This window comes from Sturnus vulgaris, chromosome 20 (genome assembly GCF_052056855.1).
Source record: "Sturnus vulgaris isolate bStuVul1 chromosome 20, bStuVul1.hap1, whole genome shotgun sequence".
NCBI classification, from domain to species: Eukaryota; Metazoa; Chordata; class Aves; order Passeriformes; family Sturnidae; genus Sturnus; species Sturnus vulgaris.
Window position 1 is genome coordinate 1160313 of NC_142262.1, and position 17055 is coordinate 1177367.

The 17055-nt window shown below is 60.6% G+C and overlaps 3 protein-coding genes across 4 annotated transcripts; all 3 read right to left on the reverse strand.

Annotated features, from left to right (window-relative positions):
• Positions 1 to 285: 285 nt before the first annotated feature.
• On the reverse strand, positions 286 to 4988 carry DNAI2 (dynein axonemal intermediate chain 2). Its single transcript, XM_088176354.1, has 12 exons — positions 4421 to 4988; positions 4140 to 4301; positions 3948 to 4069; positions 3277 to 3419; positions 2657 to 2770; positions 2251 to 2390; positions 1956 to 2078; positions 1443 to 1669; positions 1178 to 1313; positions 954 to 1100; positions 644 to 841; positions 286 to 563 (listed from the first exon to the last, which is right to left on the reverse strand). Exons 1-12 carry the CDS (start codon positions 4601 to 4603, stop codon positions 534 to 536), a joined length of 1725 nt encoding a protein of 574 aa, XP_088032480.1. The 5' UTR covers positions 4604 to 4988; the 3' UTR covers positions 286 to 533.
• Positions 4989 to 5498: 510 nt separating this feature from the next.
• Positions 5499 to 12398, reverse strand: TTYH2 (tweety family member 2). 2 transcript variants are annotated; one of them, XM_088176421.1, is made up of 14 exons: positions 12246 to 12398; positions 11539 to 11711; positions 10221 to 10332; positions 9588 to 9808; positions 9412 to 9507; positions 9265 to 9337; positions 9109 to 9178; positions 8905 to 8960; positions 8732 to 8824; positions 8562 to 8654; positions 8338 to 8480; positions 8069 to 8248; positions 7894 to 7972; positions 5499 to 6634 (listed from the first exon to the last, which is right to left on the reverse strand). In XM_088176421.1, exons 1-14 carry the CDS (start codon positions 12372 to 12374, stop codon positions 6557 to 6559), a joined length of 1596 nt encoding a protein of 531 aa, XP_088032547.1. In that variant the 5' UTR covers positions 12375 to 12398; the 3' UTR covers positions 5499 to 6556. The 2 variants fall into 2 exon arrangements, with proteins under 2 accessions (XP_088032547.1, XP_014742951.2); XM_014887465.2 differs by having other exon boundaries at positions 8063 to 8248.
• Positions 12399 to 13128: 730 nt separating this feature from the next.
• On the reverse strand, positions 13129 to 14954 carry RPL38 (ribosomal protein L38). Its single transcript, XM_014887478.2, has 5 exons — positions 14890 to 14954; positions 14666 to 14697; positions 14145 to 14205; positions 13422 to 13544; positions 13129 to 13226 (listed from the first exon to the last, which is right to left on the reverse strand). Exons 2-5 carry the CDS (start codon positions 14666 to 14668, stop codon positions 13201 to 13203), a joined length of 213 nt encoding a protein of 70 aa, XP_014742964.1. The 5' UTR covers positions 14669 to 14697; positions 14890 to 14954; the 3' UTR covers positions 13129 to 13200.
• Between the last annotated feature and the right edge of the window lie 2101 nt (positions 14955 to 17055).

The window sequence follows — 17055 nt, forward strand, 5'->3', positions numbered from 1 at the left end:
AGGGCTGTGTTTACCCAGCACTGATAACCCAGCCCGGGGGGGGACACAGCGATCTCCAGCTGTGAACAGCCCAGAGGGGTCTGGGGCCCCCCTGCAGCCACCAGCCACGCTGCTGTGCCCTGCTCCGTGGGCTGGGGACACTGAGGGACACCCTGTGCTGCTGTGGGTGCTTGGCTGTGCTCACTACTGGCTTGGAGTGTCCTGGGTCAAGGAAAGGACAGGAGGAACAGGAGGACGTGACTTTGCCACCCTCTGCTCGACCCTGCTGTGACAAGAGAGGAAATGTGACGTGGAAAGCATCGGTTTATTCACACCAAAGAAAATCAGGATGCAAAAGCCAGGGAGCAGCTGTGGGGTCAGGGAGCTGTGCAGGGTCCCCCACTTGCCACCTCAGGAGGACAGAGAGCCCAGGAGAGCTGCCTGGCTTGGGGACAGTGGCCTCATCCCTGCAGCAGCTCTGGCACGGAGGGGAAAGGAAGGTGCAGCTGGAGCTCACTGACCTCGGCATCCTCCTACTCTTCCTCCTGCTTTTCCTACTCTGCAGCTGCCTCGCCCTCTTCACCCTGAAAGACAGAGGTTCACCCTGTCCCCTGCCCTTGGTGGGGTCCCCGCCATGGTGGCCAGACTGTCCTGTCCCCGTTACCTCTCCGGGGTCTTCCATGCCCCTCCTGCGCCTCTCTGCCTTGATGTTGGCGAGGAAATCAGCTTGGGCCTGCTTGAACACCTCCTGGGGATCCTCCTGCTCCTCTGGCCGGGCCTGTGCCCGCTCCTGCTCCCGCAGCAGCCGCTCCCGATATTTTTCCTGCAGGACCTTCTCCCGCCTCGCCTCCCGCTCGAACATCTGGGGGCAGATGTGGCGCTGAGGGGCCTGGGGGGCACGGGGGACCCTGCCACGTGTGTGGGGACAGCACAGGGCTGTAGGCACAGTGTGGGGCTCGGGAGCTGGCACATACTGAGGAGGTCAGGGTCTTCTCGTTCTTGCGGAGGGTGCAGAACCCTGAGGAGATCTCCAGGAGGAACACGGTGCCCATCCTGGTGCTGCAGCCAATGATGCGCCCGTTGTCCTGCACGCACAGGCTGAGCAGGGGTTCGATGGACACCTGGGGACAGGGCACAGCTGGGTGGTGACACTCGGCCCTGGGGTGATGCCAGGGTCCCAGAGGTGCTGGGGACCCACCTTGATGCTGAGGGCAGGTTCCTTCTGGTGGAAGAGGAAATCCCAGATGTCCACGGTCCCGTCAGACTTGCTGGTGAAGAACACGGCCGGCTTCATGGGGCTCCAGCACGTGTCCAGCAGGTAGGGAGTGTGGTACCTTCCAGCAGAGCCACCCCTCAGCCACGCTGGCACTGCCCAGCACTCAGACCCCACTGCCACCAGCCCTGAGCATGTTCTGCCTCCCCGGGGAGGATTTCTGGCAGAGTAAACAACCCCTGACACCTACTTGGTCTCCATAATTGATGATGAATCCATGAGCTCCTCTGTCCAGATGCGAGCAGTCCAGTCACCGACTGACAGGAAGACTTTGGGGAAGAAGGGGTTCCTGGTCACTCTGTAGACAGCCCCGATGTGGCTGCCGAAGATGTTGGCGATTTTCTCGGGTGGAGTCTTGGCATCACGATTGCAGGAGATGATGATACCCTGCTCTGTGCCCACCAGGAACTTGGTGGGCTGGGGGTGGGAGCAGGAGGGTGCAGCTGTCAGTAGGATGGAGACCCCATGGTGTGGGGGGCAGCAGGGGATCCCGCTGCAGCCAGAACCCTGTGAGCCACCATCACTGGAGGTTTAGGGACTGAAATGCCAGCAGGACTCTCTGTTTTTGGAGAACATCAACCCCCAGTTCTTCTGAGGGCCTCTGGCCCTGGGCTGTGCCCACAGGGGTGACCAGACACTGCCCTGTGCCTGGCTGGGCTCCCCCTCCTGCCCAGGTGTGGGTGGTGGGCACAGGGACACTCACCATGGTGGGTGCAAAGTCCAGGGAGATGGCACCCAGAGCCTTCTTCAGCTGATCTTCCCGGGTGATGTCCAAGATCAATCTCTCGCTGGGCTGTGACATCTTGCGGATGTCCCACCATAGCACCTGTGGGGACAAGGCGTGGCAGGGGCTGTGGGAGGTGCTGGCAGTCCTGGAGCCTGGCAGTTGCCCCCTGGGAGACCTGGATCTTGTGCTGCTGAGGGGCAGAGCAGGCACAGGAAGCTCTTTGGGGACCCCTGAGGAGCCCCTGGCCCCTTCCCCTGTCCCAGCCCCTCACCTGCCCATCGGTGGAGCCTGAGAAGCACTCGGTGCCTGTTCGGGAGGGCAGCCAGCACGCTCCATACACGGGGTCCCTGTGGCTGAACTCCACAGGGGTCATCTCCACGGGCAGCCCCCCTTTCCTGGTGTCCCAAAACACTGGGAAAGAAAAGAAAACCCCTTTCCCAGTTCCTTTCCTTGTCATGTTTCCCTCACGGTCCAAGCTGGAACAAGGATCAAACTTCACCCAGTGCTTCCCAGAGATCATCCAGGGTGATGGGAGAGGTGGGAGCACAGCACCCATGCCGCTCATTCCCTGGATCCATCCATCCATCCATCCATCCATCCATCCATCCATCCATCCATCCATCCATCCATCCATCCATCTCCTGGAGCCAGCCTGGAGCAGAATGAACCCCTCTCACCTATCTGCCCGTTGTAGCAGCCTCCCAGCACGTGATACCAGTCCTTGGAATTGTATTCCAGGGTCACTGCAGGGGACGAGGGCTTGAGGGTGAGCTCTGGGCTGTAGGGTTTTTCTGCCAAGGATGGATGAGTGAAGAGCAAATGGTGAAGGCAGCCTCCAGCCCTCCCTGCTGTTTTTACCCTGTTCCCTGACAAAGCTGTGCAGGATGAGGTGCCCATGTCACCAGGATCTGGCCTGGAGACAGACTCTCAGTACACAAATCTCCTGCATTCCCTCCCCGTTCTTTGTCCTTTTCACTCCAAAATACATCAGGTGTGAGCCAGGCTTGGACAGATCATGGCAAGTCTCAGCCTGGGCTCCTGCTGCCTCTTTCTTCCTTCATTGCCAACTGAACCACATCAAGAGCCTCATCTGAGGCTCCAGGCTCTGCTGCCTGTCACAGCTCTGGAGCCGTGGAATGGGATTTTAGTGATTATTTCCCACCTTCCAGCTCCCATTTCTCCCTGTTTCTGCACCGCTGTGTGGGCAAAGCAGGAGGCTCCCCCAGCCACCCTCCTGCAAGGCTCTGAGACACAAAGTGCTTCCCTCATTGCCTGGTGGGGCTGCCCTTGGCCTTACCCAGTTCCCAGATGTAGGAATCAAAGCACATGTCCTTCCTGCTGTCCTGGAATTCCATGCTGCAATAAGCCACGGCCACTGCCTTGTTGGCGTCGGGGTGCCAGGAGAGGCGTGTGGCCATCCTCTTGGGCTGGTTGGGGTCCCTTTGGGGTGACACATCAGCCAAGACAGGTCAGTTTGAAATCCCTAGGATGAACATCTCCCAGAGGGAATTGTGGGAATCACAAGGAAACCAATCTGCAGCCCTCAAGCCTTTGAGTGCAGGAAACGATTCTCCTGGGGGGTCGGGTGGGAGAAGAGTTGATGACTTCATCGTCTTTCCAGTCATACCTTTCTAAAAATCCATTTATCTTACTGGATCTGACTCCTAAACACCCCTGATGTGGAAATTAACCTTTGAGGCACCAAAAGTAAGAAGGAAAATCCAAAAGCACCATCAGGAGATGCTCACAGCTGAGTTTGTCCCTGGTTCTCATCCCCAGATCACCTGGGCAGGGTGAGGGGCAGGGATGGAGTGGTGGAGCAGGGAGGGTTCAGCCGGTCTCTGCACCCACAAACTGCACCAGGACCATCCCAAACCCACTGCAGTTTAACTCCTAAAGTTTTCCCACTTTCTGTGAGGGTGGTTTGACCCTGCTGTGGCTCTGGCGAGCCCCCTCCAGCTGTGCTACCTGAGGACATTGATGGTTTTGTATGAGGGAGGCTCCTCCTCCTCATCTTCCTCCTCTTCCTCCTCAAAATATTCCTCGTAGATGTCGATGGTGTTGTTCTGCCTGATGTAGTGTTCCATGAGCTGCAGGGACAGCATGGCTGTGAGTCTGGGGGGCTCTGGGGGTCTGAGGGGGATCAGGGCAGGGTCTTACAGAGCCAAGGCGCTGGACAGTCCTGGTGTAGACCTCTTCCCTCTCCACCTCCTCCCGGTAACGGGTGGTCAGCTCTGAGTTCTTGGGGTCAACATGCTTGGGCCAGCCGCCCTCCACGTGGTTCACACCCTGGATGGACACCTGCACCCGATCCGTGTTGACCTGGGCATGGAGACACGGAGAGGGTGAGGCCCTGAGCCCTAAAGGTGCCTGGCACACCTCGTCCCCTCGGGCTGACACCCTGGGATGTCCCCTCCCATGGCGAGGGGGTGTCCCTGTACCTCGTGCAGTGCCATGACAGGACCCTCCTGCACAGCAAAGTCCACGGGGTCCTGGGGGATGAAGTCATCGGCCAGGCTGGGGTCGGGTGGGATGTCCACGGTCACCTCGGCCAGGAAGTCCGAGAAGCTGCAGGGCCGCCCAAACTCACTGCGCTTCCGAGTGTACTCGTACTTGATCTCCATGGTGGGAGGGAATGGGAAGGGCTGGGATGGAGAGTCCCCAAAATGGAGCGGAGGGCTAAGGGATGGAGAGCTACAGAGGGGATGGAGGATCTTGGGGAAGCCTAAAAGGAAACAGGGGCCTCAGGGAGGAAGAGAGAGTTCCAAAAGAGTGGGAGCCTCTGAGAGGATCCCAAAATGGAGTGGGGTTTTCAGGGATGGAGAGATGGTCCTGGAAGGGAGGGGGGATCTCAGGGAGCTCCAAAAAGGAGTGAGAGTTTCAGGGATGAAGGGCCCCAAGAAAGAATGTGAGCCTCAGGGAGACCCAAATGTGAACAGAGACCCTGTAGAGGGAGGGTCTGAAAAAGACTGAGAACCTGGGGGAACCCCAAAAGAGAATGGGGCCCCTTTGGAGCCCCAGAAGACAGTGTAGGCCTTGAGAATATCCCAAAAGGGAACCTCAGAGAGTCCCAGAAGGTCCCAAAAGGAACGGGAACCTCGGCAAGCCCCAAACATGAGCAGGGATCCCGTGGAGGGAGGACCCTGGGAGGACCTCAAAGGGCAGCGGGAGCCTCAGGGATCCCCAAAACGGAGCTGAGCCGCAGGGACGGAGTGATGAAGCGCCCAGGGTGACAAGGGACCCGCGAAAGGCCCCGGGAGCCCGGTGGGGCCCGGTCTCGTCCTGCTCCCGGTGGGGCCTGACCGGGACGCGTCGCTGTTGCCAGGCAACGGCCTAGGTCCCCATCACGTGACACCGGCGTCGCCGTTACGTTGCACCGCCCTCCCCGTAATGGCGGCTCGTGACGTCACGTGACGGCCGCCATGTTGGGAAGGTCAACACAAAGGTTCCCCACGCACCGATTATCCCTCCCAAAAAATGCTTATTCCCCCCGAAAAAAACCCGCAAGGGAGACATTAATTTAGTCCAAGTGTTTATTATCTTTCCCCCCAAAAGGGCACATACAAATCCAGCCGGACTCCAGCTCCCAGCCGGAGCCCTTTGGTTAGTTCACATGCGGTTACAACAGCTCTTCTACCAGTACCGTTACATGGAAACGTTAAAAGCCAAAAAAATAAAAAAAATCCCTCGGGATTTTCCCCAAGGGAAGGGATACTAGTCAGGGGGAATATGGAAAGGGGAGGCAGGGGGATGTCTTGGCCCTGGTGTGGGGCCACCCACTGCCCAGTCCACACTCTTTGGGGTGGGATGGGTCAGGGGGTGCCATCCCTGCTCCAGGGGGAAGGGGCTTTTCTTGGGGATCCCTGCCCAAAGGGGCAAGTTCAGCTCCTATTGCTCTCCCAGCTCCTCACCGTGGGAATGCTGGATGAACCTCCTGGGTGGCAGGTCCATGTTGTCCCTTCCCAGGTGCCTCACCCACCCCAGGGATGCTTCAGGAGTTGCTGTCCCTCTCCCAGGGGATTTGTGACCACTCCAGGGCTGCAGGAGGAGGGGAGCCTGCCCCAGCCCACACCTGCCCTGGGGAGCCATAAAAAGCCTAAACCCACCCCAAAACCCACTACAAACCCCACTGCAGTGACTCTGGAACAGAGCCAGCACCTCCCACAGCTCCCAAATCCTGGGGGCAAAGCAAAGGAAAACCAGCAAGGCCAAAAAAACATCCGTAATTCCTCAACCTGGGGGCAGCGAGGGGGGACAGGGAGCTGGGACAGCAGGGAAGGGGGGTCAGGAAGGGGTTGGGATCACTAGTGGTTGGTGCTGCATTGCTACGGGAGCCCCTGCCCGCACCTGGAGGCAGCGTGGCCTGGGATTTGTGCTCCAGAACATTCCCAGGAGAAGACACCGGAGACCCCTCTGTGCTCCCAGGAGCCCGTAAGGCAGCAGGTTTTGGGTCCAGTGGGGAGCTGCCGAGGGGAGCGGGGTGCTGGGGGGCTCCAGGTTCATCCTCCAGCCCCCACCATGGCTCCTACTGCGTGTTCTCTCTCCAGGCTCTTTGGTTTTCCGAGTGGAATCTCCTCCTAGGCTGGGAAGTCGCCGCGGTGCCGGAGGTGCTCATCGGTGACCGCCAGGTACGTGGCTCTCATGCTCGGGGAGTACTGGGGGGGCACACGGGGGTCAGCACCCCAAAACACCCCACCCAGCCCCTGCACTGCCCCACGGATCGTTCCCGTGTGGATTAATCCCAAATTAATCTGCCAGGTAGGCATGGAAAGGGTCAGACCCTGCTCTCAGCCTCTCTGAGGGCTGGGGGAGACAAGAACCCCCCCCAGGCTGGACCCTTCAAGCCTGTCCAGCTCTGCTTTGTCTCTTCCCAGGTTCATCCTCCTCCTTCCCAGCTTCAGCCCAGCAGCAAATTCATCCCAAATCTGCCCGTGGGGGTGTGTCTGTGGGATACCAGCGAGCCCAAGCCTCCAGCCCCCCGCCAGGATCACATTCCTCCAGGATTTCACAGCAGGGAGGATCATCCCGGCCGGGCATTAAGGAAGATTATTCCGAGTTTGTTATTCTGGACTCAGAAAGTCTTTCCTCAGGGATCTGAATCCTGGGTAAATTAGACTATTCAGGGCTGGGAGAAGTGCTCCAATTAATCCCCCCACTCGTGTCCCCCCCCGGGAGGAGGCTCTCGCCAGCTGCCAGGTCTGTGAGATGGAATCCAAGCTTCCACCTAATGGAAAAAATCATCCCTGGAGGAGAGGGACACAGCATTCCTGCCATGGCAGCACTCCTGGAGCCATATCCTGACTGGGAGGGATTCCACTGCTCCAAGGATGGAGATAGGGACCAGCATCCCAACATGCAGGAGATGAAAATCCTCCTGGAATGTGGCCGGGCACAAAATGTGGCCCTTTGTCCCCCACTTCCCGAGCTCTCTGCATCCCAAAAGCCAAGCAGGAAAAGGGGATTGAGGGAGGCGTGGAAAGATGAGGAGGAGGGGAGAACCTGGCTGCTGCCCCGGGATAAGGAGGGAGAAGGAAGTGGCTGAACTTACTCTTGATGGGCAACTTAGCTCCAAAATAATGGATGCAAAAAATTAAAAGAAATCACAAAAAAAAAAAATAGAAAAAGAAACAAAAAAAGGACAAGGAGTAAAAAATAAAGCAGCAATACCAGACAGGGCAGGATTAAACGAGCAGGGAAATGGGAACGTGAAGGGAGAAACGGCGAGGAGTGTCCTCTGAGAGCCAGGATGGAGAGGAAACACAGGGAAGGGAGGGAGGGGAGGGTTATTTTGGTGTCACCCAGCATGTGGCTGGGTTAGAACCGGGCAAGGGGATCAGGATCTCCAGTCCCACCCAGAGTGGCTGCCCAAGGTGACCCCCCCGGGGTGTCACAAGGATTTGGTCACCCATCGTACCGTGGGAGGAGGGGAGCCTCTGCCAATGAGGGGCACGTTCTCATAGCGGGGGTTCCCTCCAAAGAGCACAGCCTGGTTCCTGGGGGGCACAGCGAGACCCCTGTCACCCCCTGTCCCCAGCACAGCCCCCTGGCCGTGGTGGGGGCTCGGGTGGGGGGGCGGGTCTCACATGTACTCGGAGACGGGGGCGTTGGACACGGTCTGTGCCGGGGGGTGCAGGCTGCTCTGGCTGCCCAGGCTGCTGCTGTAGCTGCAGAAGCTGCGCAGCTGCCCCCGGGGCGGGCGGTGCGTGGCGATGCGCCGAGCCTGAGGGTTGAAGGGATCCTCCTCGTCCATGTCATCGTAGTCCCGCTCCCTGCGGGGGGGACAAGGCGCTGATACCCGTGCCGTGGGTGCCAAAGGTGAGGGCGGGGGGCCGGGGCAGGGGTCTCGGGGCACACGCACCGCCCTGCCAGCTGCTTCCAGGCGCGGGGGGCAGCGCAGATCACGGTGGAGAAGGCGGCGGCCGCCAGCAGGGAGAAGAGCCCGAGGTAGAGCAGCCCCTCCACGCCGTCGTAGCAGATCCCAATGAGGCCATCCAGGTAATCCTGGTGGGACACGGGCAGGGAAGGGCTGGTGGCACCGCAGGGGGACCCCAGAGTTGGTCCCCAGCACCCCCCACCCCTCACCTTGTGCAGCCCCCGGCAGTCCAGCAGGGCTGTGAGCTGGTGCAGGCTGGTCTCGGAGGAGTTGAGGAGCTGCTGGACTCCCAGTAGGTCTTTCTGTGGGAAAAGGGGGGTCAGGCAGCTCCTGGGGAGCAGAAGGAGGGATGGGGATGCCCTGCTCCCCACTCCTGTACCTCAGCTGTTGGGAAGACGGGCAGTGCATACTGGATGAGCCCTTGGATCTGGATCTGCATGGTGGTCAGCGAGCGCTGGAACACGGTGAGAGCCTGCAGGGGGGAGTGGGGAGCAGTCACAGACCCCCCCCAGCCCTAGGCAGCACCAAAGGGGGTGCCCACCCTCCCTGTACCTGCTGGAAGGGGCTGCTCAGGCTCTGGTCACAGTACAGGTAATAATGAACCACCTCTGCAGAGAGAATGGGAACATCAGATGGCAGGAGCATCCCGGGGCACAGGGAGCCGTGGGGAGGACAGTGGCAGTGGGGGGAACAGGGCCTCCAGGTGGGTTTTGGGGTCCTGCCTGTGCTCCTCTCCAGGTCCCAGCCAGCTCTCACCTGCGCTGATCTCATCATCTGTTTGGTTTATTATGAACTTGTCCGGGGCCACACAGAAGTCACTGGTGCCCTGTGGGGGACAGGGGGACATCACTGATGCCCACAGTGCTTGGCACAGCCCCAATCAACCCTTCCCTCCCCTCCTGCCCCACTCACCACCGCAGCCGCCGTGTCCACGGCCATGGAGGCCCAGCTGAGGACCAGCATGAGCAGCCCACAGCACAGCATCCTGCAGGGAGAGCGGGGAGCACGAGTGGGGAGCATGGCCGGGGGGTCCCCATGAGCCCCCCCAAGGGTACTCACATGACCAGGAGGCAGCGGGAGTGCTTGGCCAGCCCCAGACAGGCCAGCAGGCAGACGGTGAGGACGAGGATGAAGAAGAGCAGGTAAGCCAACCACCTGGGTGCAGAGGAAGGCTCTGTCACACACAGCCACCTCCCCAGCCCAGCCAGGACACGCCCTGGAATGCTGGAGCTCACCGGTAATACTCGACATAGGCGACCTGTCCCGACAGCTCGGTGAGCTCAGCACTGACACCCCGCCAGGCTGGCAGCCCCTGCAGCTGCAGGACAATGCTGCCAGCCAGCTGCTGGGTGAACTTGAGGGTCTGCACGTAATCCCCCCGCGAGGCCAGGAGCTCGTTCAGCCGTGCCAGGTGCTGCTCCAGCCCTCCCTCCATTTGCAGCGTGGTGCTGGCAACCTGCGGCCACAGGGATGGGATGGTCAGTCCCTGGGAATGGTCAGTCCCTGGGAATGGTCAATCCCCGGGAATGGTCAGTTCTGGGGTGGTCAGTCCCTGGGAATGGTCAGTTCTGGGGTGGTCAGTCCCTGGGAATGGTCAGCACCCACCAGCCCGGCAGAGCCATGTGCCCCATCCCTGGAATGCTCTTTCTCCAGGAGAGCAGCTCCACCCCAACCCAAGCTGTGCCCATCCTTCAGGACAGCCCTGCCATGGCCCCGACCCGGCCCCGCTGGGCCACAAAGGTCCCATTCTGTGGGGTGACGTCACCCTCCCGCGCTGGGCACAGCACAGCCACCCCGGGGGCTCGTGTCCCTCCCTGGTGCCTGAACCAAATCCAGAGCAGGGGATTGATGCACCCTGGGGGCCCTACCAGGGAGTCGATGCCAGTGAGGGTCTGGTTGGCGTGGTCCAGGGCATAGAGCAGCTGGAAAACCCCATCGTTGGTCTCGCTGTTCCCATAGAAGCCGACACCGACGGCCGCGCTGTGGGCAGAGAGGGGACCCTGATGAGAGGGGAGGGACACGCTCACCCCGTGACACCAGGGGACACTCCCTGGAGCATCCTCCTTTTGGGGGACAGCCCACCCAGGGCAGGGCAGAGACAAAGCGTGGGACAGGGACAGCACCGTGATGGGAACCTGCTCCTGCTGGTGCCAGGGGTCTGGGGACAGCCAGAGCTGCTCTGTGGGCATGGTGGGTTGGAAGCTCCTCCTGCCAAACCCTGAGAGATTGAGGGCGGAGGGGCAGGGCCAAGCAGATTAGGGGAATCTGCTGGAAGCGCCGTGGTCCCGATTAAACCTTCGGCTCCAGGCTCTGTGGCGAGCTCCCTGCAGCTGCTGCCGAGCTCCCCACGGAGCTGGGATGGAGCTCAGGGCTGGCTCCGAGGACAGAGGTGCCCATGGCCATGTCCTGTGGGCACGTGCCCACATGGGACCGGTGCACACGGTGCTCGCCAAACCTCGGTAAAAACAACAGACACCGGCCTGCTAATAGCCACCAATAGCCCTCGGATGGCCACCAACAGGCTGCCGGGGGAGTTCAAAGCCCCCAGGAGCTGCAGAGTGGCCCCCTGCCCCGGTGGGGGGAGCTCTCTGAGCTCATTAGTGCCGTTTCCCTGTCTCCCTGTTTCCCTGCTCCCAGGCAGCCATCTCGCTCCGCCCCGCCAAAGCAGCCCCTTTGTCTGGAGCCAGGGTCGTGGCCAGGCAGCCAAAGGGGCCCATGGCCCATCCTGCTTCCCCCCAGGCCAGCAATGCCAGGGGACACTCAGGATGGCTGCCCTGGGGGTCCTCCCAGCCACGGCTGCCCCGAACCGAGGTGGGCTTGGAAACCCGCCAGAGCAGTGCAGGGTGAAGAAGCGTCCCCTTGTCTAATTGTTGTGGTTGCAATTAAGGTCGGGCACAAGGGACCTGCCAGCTGGGTCACGCTGCTGCCTGCCATCTGCTCTGGGCTGGGATTAGTGACCAGCCACGCTCCCGCCCGGGATTAGCCGGGAAGGCGGCACAGGCGTGACGGGGACGGGGATGGGGCTGGCCCGCAGCTGGTCCCTGGGGCTGCCCCAGCAGCTGCACGGGAGGAGGCAGGGATGGAGCACATTTAATTGCACAGATCTAATTAAAGCGACTGGCGATTGGAGCGCAGAGTCCCCTCGGTGACAGGGGGACAGCACCAGCTCCCTGTCTCCGTCCTCACCAGCAGATGAGCCCGGCGGTGACGGCCATCCAGGTGACACAACACGAGTGGGGCCGCTTGGTGTCGGGGTCCTGGTCCCTCTTGCAGCAGCACAGGCAGATCAGGTACACGATGAGGAAGAGGAGGTTGAGGCCGAGGCACACGGCGGCCACCAAGCCCAGGAAAAGCAGCGACTGGAAGGAGAGAGGGGACAGTCAGCAGCCTGTGACCCGCTGGTGTGCCCGGGATGAGGCCGCGTTCAGAGCCCCACGGGACTGTCACGTGGGGAAGAGGAAGTGTCCCTGTCCCCATCCCTGTCCCCATCCCTGTCCCCATTCCCACGCAGGGCCCCCAAACCGCGCTGGCCGAGCCGGGGGTGCAGCCGCCCCTTGCCGGGACGTTGGGGCACCGGAACCGCGGCGCTGTCCCCCATCCCCACTTAGGGATCACGGCGGGCTGAGCCCCGGGATAGCGGGGCGGATCCGGGAGCGCGGGGCAGGGGCTCGGGAGAACCAAAGGAAGCGGTGAGGCCGGGAGGGGAGCGGCGGGGCCGGGGGTGCCGGTGCCGGCTGGCCCGAAGGGGGGGCCGGGCGATGAAAGGCGCTTTGTGCGCCGTGAGATCAGAGCTGGCTCCGGGCGCTGCCGGAGAGCGGCGCGGGGAGCGCGGGGCGAGCGGGACCCAGCGCGGGGAGAGCCCGGGGGGGAGCGCGGGGGTCCCGGGCCGGTACCTGCTGGTAGTCGGGGTCCTGCGGGCGGAAGGTGCTGGGCACGGGCTGTAGGTGCGGGCCGCGGTGCGGGAGCCCGTGCAGCCAGGCCGCCCACCAGGGCGCCAGGTAATCGGCACGGGCGGGCCCCATGGCGGGCCGGGGTCGCCGCGCTGCCGGGCGGGGGGCGGCGGTGCCGCCACGCCGCGGGCTCTGCCCGCCCGCCCCGGACACGCCCCGGGACCAACCCACCGGTACCGGCCCCCGGCCCGCCCCGCGCTCCGCCCCCGGCAGCGCCCGCCGTGATGGGGCCGCGGAGCCGCTCAAGAGCGCAGCGCTGCCCGCGGGGATGGAGCACGGGGTCACCGCCGGCACCGGGACAGCGCACCCCAAACGTCTGCTATAGGGGCATTGTACCCCAAATCTCCTGCTAGAGGGACACCGCACCCCAAATCTCCTGCTACATTGGCACCGCACCCCAAATTTCCTGCTGTAGGGGCACTGCACTGCTCCCCAAATCTCCTACTAGAGGGGCACTGCTCTGTACCCCAAACTTCTTGCTATAGGGGGACTGCTCTGCATCCCAAATCTCCTGCTACAGGGGCACCGCACCCCAAATTTCTTGCTTTAGGGGCACTGCTCCCCCAATCTGCTGTAGGGACACCACTCCCTTCATCCCCTGCTATCAAGGACACCGTGTTAAGGACACGCTGGTGGCCCTGGGTGCCAGCCCCAGGTCCTGTCCCCAGCTGTCACCCCAGGGCCACCCACAAGCAATGGGCGAGCTCCAGGTCTGGTAACTCCCTGGTGCCTGCAGACACCAGCTCCAGCCCCAGGACCCCCAAAATGGCTGAGACCCTTGGAGTGGTCCCAGCGCCAGGAACAGCAAGTTGTGAAACATCAAACGTGACACCAGGAACGGTTTTTTATTTATTTTAACAAACACAGAGAATGCAACAGGTACCCAGCTGATCCTGGCTCATTTCAGCTCCTTCACGGCCAGACCTGGGGAGGAGAGAGAGAACATGGACTGGGGGGCTCAGGCATGGAAGGGGTGTCTAGAACACCATGCACTGACCCAGGCACAGCACTGGTGGTGACACCACTTCCAGGGACACTGGGAACTCTGCAGAGATCCTTCCAAAGGGAAGGGGCTCTCGCAGCCCCCCTCAATCCCAAACAATGAGATTCCCTGGATACCTGGGGGCAGGGACTGCTTCAGCTTCTCAGCCTTCTCCTTGTCAGTGATGACCAAGGTGTAGAGGTATCGGCTGCAGCGCACCTTGAACTTCACATTGTCCTTGTTCTTCTTGATCTTGACAGCTGTAGGGTGGAGGGGACAGTAGGGACACCCCAATGTCATCCCTGGGAAACCCAACCCACTCTCTTCCCCATGCAGAGCACTCCAGCTCCATCCAGAGTGAGGATCAGGAGGAATAAGCTCCCTGAGGGCTCTCTCAGTGCTCAACTTTCCCTTCTCGCCCACACCAAAACATTTCCGAGGGATCCTGTGACAGCCAGATCCAAACAAGCAGGAGAAGAAAGAAAACTCTTCCCATGTTGTTGAACAGTGAGACAAGGCAGCGCTTTGTCTCAATTATCCTCATTTTGTGGTGACAACAAAAATCTCCCGTTGAGGATGATGAATCATGTCGAGACAGAACTCCCAACATTCAACACAGCATCCCACAGAGCAGGGAGAGATTTGGGAATTGCTTCCAGGGTGAGCAGCAGTGGGAATGCACAGCTGGGAACATCATTCTCCAGGACACCCCACCCCAATCCCACTGCCCACAGGAGTGACTTTGGTCACTGAGCCACAGCCACACCAGGCCACCCCTGATCCCGCAGCATTCCCAAGCCAAGGAGCCCCTCAGTGTCCCCAGGAACATGTGCTGGAGCATCCAGCGACCCCCCACTCACACTTGGCGTCCTTCCGCCGCGCCGTCAGCAGGAAATCCTTGATCTCCTCAATCTTGCGAGGCTGCAAAGCCAAACAGAAATTCGTGGAATCTTGGAATGTTTCAGGTTGGAAGAAACCCTAAAGTTCATCCAGTTCCACCCCGTGCCATGGGCAGGGACACCTTCCAGGCCTGCAGCACTTCCAGGGATGTGCTCTGCGTCCCAAGCTCATTCCCCAGCTCGTGCTCTGCCCACAGAATCTTCTCTGCCCACCGACCCCCCCCATTCCTCACCACGCTCACAACTTAGCAAACCAGGGACCCCCAAAGCCGCCCCTCCCTGATGTCCAGAGACCCCCAAAGCCACCCCTCCCTGATCTCCAGGGACCCCCAAAGCCACCCCTCCCTGATGTCCAGAGACCCCCAAAGCCACCCCTCCCTGATGTCCAGAGACCCCCAAAGCCGCCCCTCCCTGACCTCCAGGGACCCCCACCCTCCCCTCCCTCAGCCCCGGGGACCCCTCGCAGCCTCCTGGCCCCTCACCATGGTTCCAGCCCGGCTTCAGCAGCTCCAACCTGCGGAATAAACGAGCCAAGATGGTGTCAGCGCAGCCCCCCGCCCATCGCGCCCCCCGCCCGCCATCGTGTGCCCCTGTGCCCCCTCCTCCCCCCGGCCCGCCCCGGGGCCGCCCGGTGCCGTGAGGCCGCGGATGGCGGCGGATCCCCTCAGACCCCCCCTCCCGGCTCCTCCAGGCCGCCACCGCTCACCCGCAACCGCTGCGCACCAACCGGAAATGAGCGCGGCACTTCCGCTTCCGACGGTTTATTTCCTACGGCGCGGGCGGCGGACAAAAAGCTCCCGATCGCGGTGGTGGCGGCGGGACCTGCGATGAGTTGATGGGGGCTCAGCCCTAAGGCGGGCGGGCGAGGCTGCGGGGCGAATTTTGGGCACCTCCAGCCTCTCAGTGCCAGCCGGGCACGGGGGGCACGGGGAGCAGGGCGGGCTGCTTGCAGTTTGCCGAACCTCAGAATCTCTCGGGGGGATGATCCGTCTAAAATCCCGTCTCAGCCTTGCTCCAGGGAACCCCGGGAGATGCCGGGGCTCGATATCCCGGGCAGGGCTGTAATGGACATGTTCTGCCACAAGAGGGAGCTTCAATCCCGCTGAAAACCCCAAAGCCATGCCAACCACCCCAAAACGTCGGGCGGGATCTTTGGGGATGGATGGCGAGGATGTGACATCCTGTCCCCATCCCCATCCTGCCAAGCCCTGAGTGGGGCTGGGCCGGTTTTTGGGGATGCTGGGATGCTCCTAAGAGGCACTGGATGAGATCACAACCCCCCCCAGTAGCTCCCAGTATAACCTAAGCCCAGTTACTGGGGTGAACCCTGCAGCTGCCAGCCCAGGGCTCCCACCCAGGAGACGATTTTGGGGTGGGACCCTTCTCCCTCTCCATCAAACGAGCTTTTTAATTGTTTGATTTACTTATCTCCTCTCTGATGGGCTGATCTACTCCGCTGCCTTTTAATTGCTCCCAAACTCGAGCGGTTTTTCATGTTTTAAGAAATGCTGAATGGTGTAATTAAACCCCTGGCAGAGTAAATCAGCGGCGCGGGAGGACGACAGCCCCGAATTAAAGCTTTTGGCATAACAATAAAACTAAATCGGCATGAAAAGTACCCGCTTTGGCACCAGCGCTGAATGCTGATGCCGAGGGGGGCTGGGGCACCGTCCAGGCACCCCAAAATCCCCGGGGATTTTTGTGGCATCGTGGAATGATTTGGGTTGGGAGGGTTAAGGCTCACCCTGTTCTACTCCCTGCCACATCCCTGGAAGGTCCAAGGCCGGGTTGGGCGTTTTGGAGCAGCCTGGGGTGGTGGAAAGTGTCCCTGCCCATGGCAGGGGTGGAATGGGGTGAGTTTAGGGTCTCTTCCCACCCAAATGCCTTCATTTGTGTCATTAATTAAGATATGAAATAACCCTGGTCGCTGTAAGGACCCTGAGGGTCACCGCTGGTTCCTGATGTCCATCAGGACTTTGAGCAGTTGACCACGACCCTCTGGAATTCCAACCAATTCCTTCTCCATCCACAATTCACCTATTTGTCTCCCAAAAGGCAGTTTGGGAGCAGGGGAAGGGGCTGGGTGTGGGTGCAGGGGGTGCCTGTCCCCCCTCCCCTGCACCCCCGGAGCAGCGGCATTCCCACCCTTCCCAGGGAAAGGAATCACTTTTCCTTTATTAACAATATTTAAAGCCGAGTGGGTGCCTAAATCAACAAAAATAATTCATGAGAGTCATTAGCTCCTCAAAGTCAGGCTCTTTTTACGACCGACTGTAAATTAAAAAAAGAAATAAAAAAAAAAATTAAAAAATCCCAACCCCAAACCCCACCACGTTCGGAATCCGCAGTTTTTCCAAGACATCAAATGCGTTTCCTGCCGCCTCCCCCCGGCCCGGCTCCGCCGCCGGAGGAAATTCAATTAACGGCCTTAATTCACCCTCCGACTGCCAGTCTTAGATTAAAAAATCCTTCGGATTCTGCTCGGGAAGCGCCGTGAAAGGATCGGGGGGGGGCTGAACCTCGTGGTTTGGGGGTGTCATGAAGCCTCTTGGTGTGGACAGGGCAGTGAGGACCCTCCCCGTCCTTCCTCCTCCTCCTCCTCTTCTCCAGCATCTCCAAAGGCTCCGGGAGCTGCGAGTCCATGGAGGAAAAAAATGAGATTCCAAATCCATCCCAACCCATTCCATCTTCCCAGCTGCGAGCCGGGGGGGGGGGGGGGGGGGGCGACAGGGAATGATCATTAAAAAATAAAACAAAACGTCAACGAGATTTTTTTTTTTTTTTTTTTTTTTTGGTCACTGTTCTGCTCCATGCCTGGATCCCAGGGGGGACAGAGCTGGAGGCTGGAGAGGGAAGAAGCTCCGGCACCCAA